This window comes from Macrobrachium nipponense, chromosome 34 (assembly GCF_015104395.2).
Source record: "Macrobrachium nipponense isolate FS-2020 chromosome 34, ASM1510439v2, whole genome shotgun sequence".
Classification (NCBI taxonomy): Eukaryota; Metazoa; Arthropoda; class Malacostraca; order Decapoda; family Palaemonidae; genus Macrobrachium; species Macrobrachium nipponense.
This window is the reverse complement of record NC_061095.1, coordinates 14033563-14037948: the sequence shown is the minus strand read 5'-3', so window position 1 is coordinate 14037948 and position 4386 is coordinate 14033563. Positions and strand designations below refer to the sequence as shown.

General features: G+C 34.8%; 1 protein-coding gene and 1 long non-coding RNA gene across 2 annotated transcripts in view; both read right to left on the bottom strand.

The window, feature by feature from the left end:
• Positions 1 to 289: 289 nt before the first annotated feature.
• Positions 290 to 2289, bottom strand: LOC135207657 (uncharacterized). The gene is made up of 4 exons (XM_064239506.1): positions 2158 to 2289; positions 1616 to 1724; positions 1175 to 1283; positions 290 to 692 (listed from the first exon to the last, which is right to left on the bottom strand). The coding sequence occupies exons 1-4, from the start codon at positions 2272 to 2274 to the stop codon at positions 476 to 478; spliced, it is 552 nt and encodes a 183-aa protein (XP_064095576.1). The 5' UTR covers positions 2275 to 2289; the 3' UTR covers positions 290 to 475.
• A 376-nt stretch (positions 2290 to 2665) lies between these two features.
• The window catches only part of LOC135207656 (uncharacterized), a 2206-nt gene continuing 485 nt past the window's right edge, over positions 2666 to 4386 (bottom strand). The window contains exons 2-3 of the long non-coding RNA XR_010313021.1: positions 3774 to 3834; positions 2666 to 2707 (exon numbers count right to left, since the gene is read on the bottom strand). This is a non-coding gene — a long non-coding RNA (uncharacterized LOC135207656). The remainder of the gene's footprint in view (positions 2708 to 3773; positions 3835 to 4386) is intronic.

The following is a 4386-nucleotide window of genomic DNA, read 5'->3' as shown; positions in this document are numbered from 1 at the left end:
AAGGTTAATAAAATCAAAATACCTTTTATTTGACTGGACATCAAAGCTTTTGTCTGATGCTGAGGAATGTTGATAACATTACCCTTTGAGTTGACATTTTCGATAAGAAAGGTGTATCAATGATTATAGTTCTTCAAAAGTTTATTTCGAACTAACACACTAGCATTGAGTTCAATCAGTGGCTTTTAATAATTGAATCCTCACCATTTTGCCTACAGAGAGAGAGAGAGAGAGAGAGAGAGAGAGAGAGAGAGAGAGAGAAGGAAAACATCTACAATGCAAGATCTAATCCTAGTTTAGGGCGATTCTATACATTTCAAATGAATAAAAAAAATATGTCCTTGAAGGAAAATTCTAAACTGTTCTGTGCCCATAGAATACGAGGACGTGCCAAGGATCTAAAGACGCGTCTTTAGGGTCCATGGGCGTTTCCTTAGGATCCTAGGACGCCTTCACAGGATTCGAGAAATCGCTCTTAATTCATTGGTGTTTTGGGAAAACCGGTTCCCTGATAGACGCACAGAGGACTCATCTTCCTCAGGCAGTCTTCGTCAGAGATGTAGTAGGAGTGTTGGAAGGAGATTCTGGCACATTCGCCCGAGGGCACCGCCTTAGGACTCTGGTAGTAGAGGTCGCAGGTTTCGTCTGATTTGGCCGTTGTGCCATTCCTCGTCATGCAAAATGGGTCGTACCTGTGTACGGAAATTATGTGAATGAGAGATTTTGCCTCTGTAGAAGAATGATGCAACACACACTTCACATGTACAGAGACCTGACATGACTAAATCCGACCTAAGAATTGTAAACAGAAACGCTCAAACCAAACAAAATCCTTCTTGCATGGAGTCATTACAGAGTTGACACTGTTACTGTATCAAGAAGAAGCAGAACCCTGAATATGGGTAGAAAAATACCCTTGGGACTGCAATAGCTTGGAGATATTTTATCGTCAAGACTGAACTTACTTGGAAAGAGCCCATTCAAGAATGGATTAAAATGAACTAAAGATATATTTCCTTCTCTTGACCCAATAGAAGTACTCTTTCCATACACTAATTCTTGAGTATTGACGCAGAGAAGGAAATCACCGAGTGCATACAGAGTAAGACAGAGGTCTCCATAACCTTAAAAAATTCGTCACTGTAACAGACCCTTGATTTTCCAGTCCGCTTACCTTGTAGCCCAGAACGGAGATCCCATATCCATAGGGGAGCCATCTATCCATGTCCACCCTACAGTGTCATTGTGGACTGAGCCCCCGATCCAGAAGCTAGATGGCAACGCTGAAAACAAAGATGTGTTCTATATCTACAAAAAAAAAGCTGTAGTCAGATCATGGTACTGTAATCTACATCATTGCACGACTTTTGTTAAGACCTTTAAAGATTATTCTCAAAGACACTAGTCAACAGTGGCCTTTATTAGGGTATCTATAGAACCAGCATGAAATGGAAGTTTCAAATAAATACAAGTTTCCCTCCAACTAAACACTATTTATAGAAACTCTCTCTCTAGGGTAATGGCATTCCCAGATTCACTGATACAAATTATCAGAAGAAGAAGAAGAAGAAGAAGAAGAAGACCTATAGTTAGGTTACTCAATGCAAAAACTCACCAAGTCTCTGCAGGTGTTGGACGATGTCTGCAAACTGAGTGATGTTCTTGATCGTCAAGAGATCGCCGCCTAGGACCTTACAGAAAGCCCGAGCTTCGCCCCAGTTCACCTGCAGAAGAAGCAAATAAGGATCTTGAACTTTTCATGAAAAGCAAAAAGACGCCACTCTAAGGACAGAGTGAAGGTGACAGTTTCTAGGCCTATAATTGAGGCCACCTGAATCTGAGGAAAAATCTCGGAGAATGATTTGAAATTTAAAAACTTTAAATAGATTCTTCACTGATACTCTACTGTCAGTTACTTTAGCACTAAATGATGACACTACAGAACAGATCTGTAGCTACGAAAAGCGTGATAAATTATGGACAGAAAATATATCATTGTCTAAGAAAAGGTATAAACGAAACAAATATAGTCTGTCTTCCATATGAATATACTGCGTGTATGTGTGTTTGTACAAAGACACATAAAGCAAGAGAGAGAGAGAGAGAGAGAGAGAGAGAGAGAGAGAGAGAGAGAGAGAGAGAGAGAGAGAGACTTACACAGCCGACGTAGAAAATCGAGAGGCACTGGTCTCCAACGAGGGTATATAGATCAGGGCAGCTTTTATGATGCATGGTTTGGTGAAGAACAGAGCGAAATCTATCTATCTTCTCCATGGACTTCTTGAGATTTGTGCCTGGGAAATGAAAGAAATAAAATCAAATGAATGTATATATATATATATATATATATATATATATATATATATATATATATATATATATATATATATATATATATATATATATATAAGTAAATATATATATCATATGTATATATATATATTTATTCATTTATTTATATATATATATATATACAAGGGCCTGTTAAGCAACTTGCTTATTAGCCGTACTTATCAAAGTTAGTTTACGTTGGAACTGGTTCCTCTTACTTATACTTAGACAAAAGTTACCTTGTGGATTGACTTGTGGGGATAAGTTGCTCGGTTTATCAAGCCTTTTGCTCGCAAATAACTGCAGTAAACGAATGCTTATTTGAAGAACAGAGCGAAATATATTTATCAGCTCATGGACTTGTTGAGATTTGTGCCTGGGAAATGAACGAAATCAAATGAATGAATATATATATATATATGTATATATATATATATATATATATATATATATATATATATGTATGTATGTATGTATGTAGTATGTAAACTAATAAAAAAAATATGGACTGTTATACCATATATGAAAAATAAAACTATGATTAATTAAAACCAGTGACCCAAGAGGTCAACCAGTTTGCTTGCAGGAGTATGATAGGACCAGATAAGTTAATGAAAGGCTAAGCTGATGTGTTGTATCAGTCAGTGTCTGGTTTGCCGTCATCTGTGGTCATCAAATCTATTGTTTTGTAAACTGTTGTCGAAGCTTCCTGCTTGAGACAACCACAGTGACCTATAGCCCAGACGGCCTACATGACTTGTAATCTATGTCATCTGTGTGTATGTTCGTATGTTCAAGCTACTGTTCTGCTCACTTTATGATTTGTAAACCAGATTGTAGTCAGAATTCAATCAGCCAGCATCATTGGAAGACCTGTCCAATTTTATCTGATCTTCACCATGTAGATTTAGCAGAATACAGATATCTTTGTACTCTGTGTTTCAACATTAAAACCTCACATCAGAAAGAAGATACTGAATGAACTGAGAAATTATCATTGAAATCCAAGTCACTCCAATGAGGATGGAGAGTCATAACAAACCGGCCTTAGCGTAAATTATCGCAGGTCTAAATAGCCTCACAGTGCGCCTCGTTCAATGAAGGTTAGCACAACATATATATATATATATATATATATATATATATATATATATATATATACATATATATATACATATATATATACATATATATATATTATATATATATAATATATATATATATATATATATATATATATATATATATATATATATATATAATATATATAATTAATTATATATAAAATATATCATATATATATATACATATATATATATATATATATATATATATATATATATATACAAGGGACTATTAAGCAACTTGCTTATTTGCCGTACTTATCAAAGTTAGTTTACATTAGAACTGGTTCCTCTTACTTATACTTAGAAAAAAGTTACCTTGTGCATTGACTTGTCGGGAGAAGTTGCTCAGTTTATCAAGCCTTTTGCTCGCAATCATCTGCAATAAACAAATAAATAAAGATTATTGATTGAGTAAAGAAAAAAACCTAAACCAATAGGTTATTTTCTAGAAACTTTTATATTGTTAATACTTCTAGAAACAGACAAGCGTCTTTCAGCTTCCATAATTCTGTTTAGTCTTGAGAAATCTAATAAACATGAATAATAAAAAACAAATCCTCACGCAATATTACACATAAACTGTATGAAGGAACAAAAATCCAGAATAATATTAATCATTATTATTATTATTATTATTATTATTATTTTATTATTATTATTATTATTTTATTATTCAGAACATGACCCGTATTCATAAGGAACAAACCCACAGAGGCCACTGACTTGAAGTTCAAGCTTCCAAAGAAGACGGCTCTCATTTAAAAGTAGTAAAGAAAGTTCTCTGGCAAAACTATGCAGACCAGGAGAGAAACAACATCCCATTACCAAATACTCTTCAGTCTCTAACCGAAAAAACGCGCGGGTCCAGTTGGCTTTCACAGCTGGAATATTCAGAGCTAAAGTACTCGTAGAATTCAACGCACTTCGT

Bases quoted from the DNA above. Each gene is read 5' to 3' on its own strand.
- LOC135207657 (XM_064239506.1), bottom strand. From the start codon at position 2,274: ATGGAGAAGATAGATAGATTTCGCTCTGTTCTTCACCAAACCATGCAT. The intron at 1,725-2,157 runs GTAAGTCTCTCT...CTTCTTCTGCAG, and splicing joins CGATTTTCTACGTCGGCTGT to GTGAACTGGGGCGAAGCTCG. The intron at 1,284-1,615 runs GTGAGTTTTTGC...CTTTGTTTTCAG, and splicing joins CCAACACCTGCAGAGACTTG to CGTTGCCATCTAGCTTCTGG.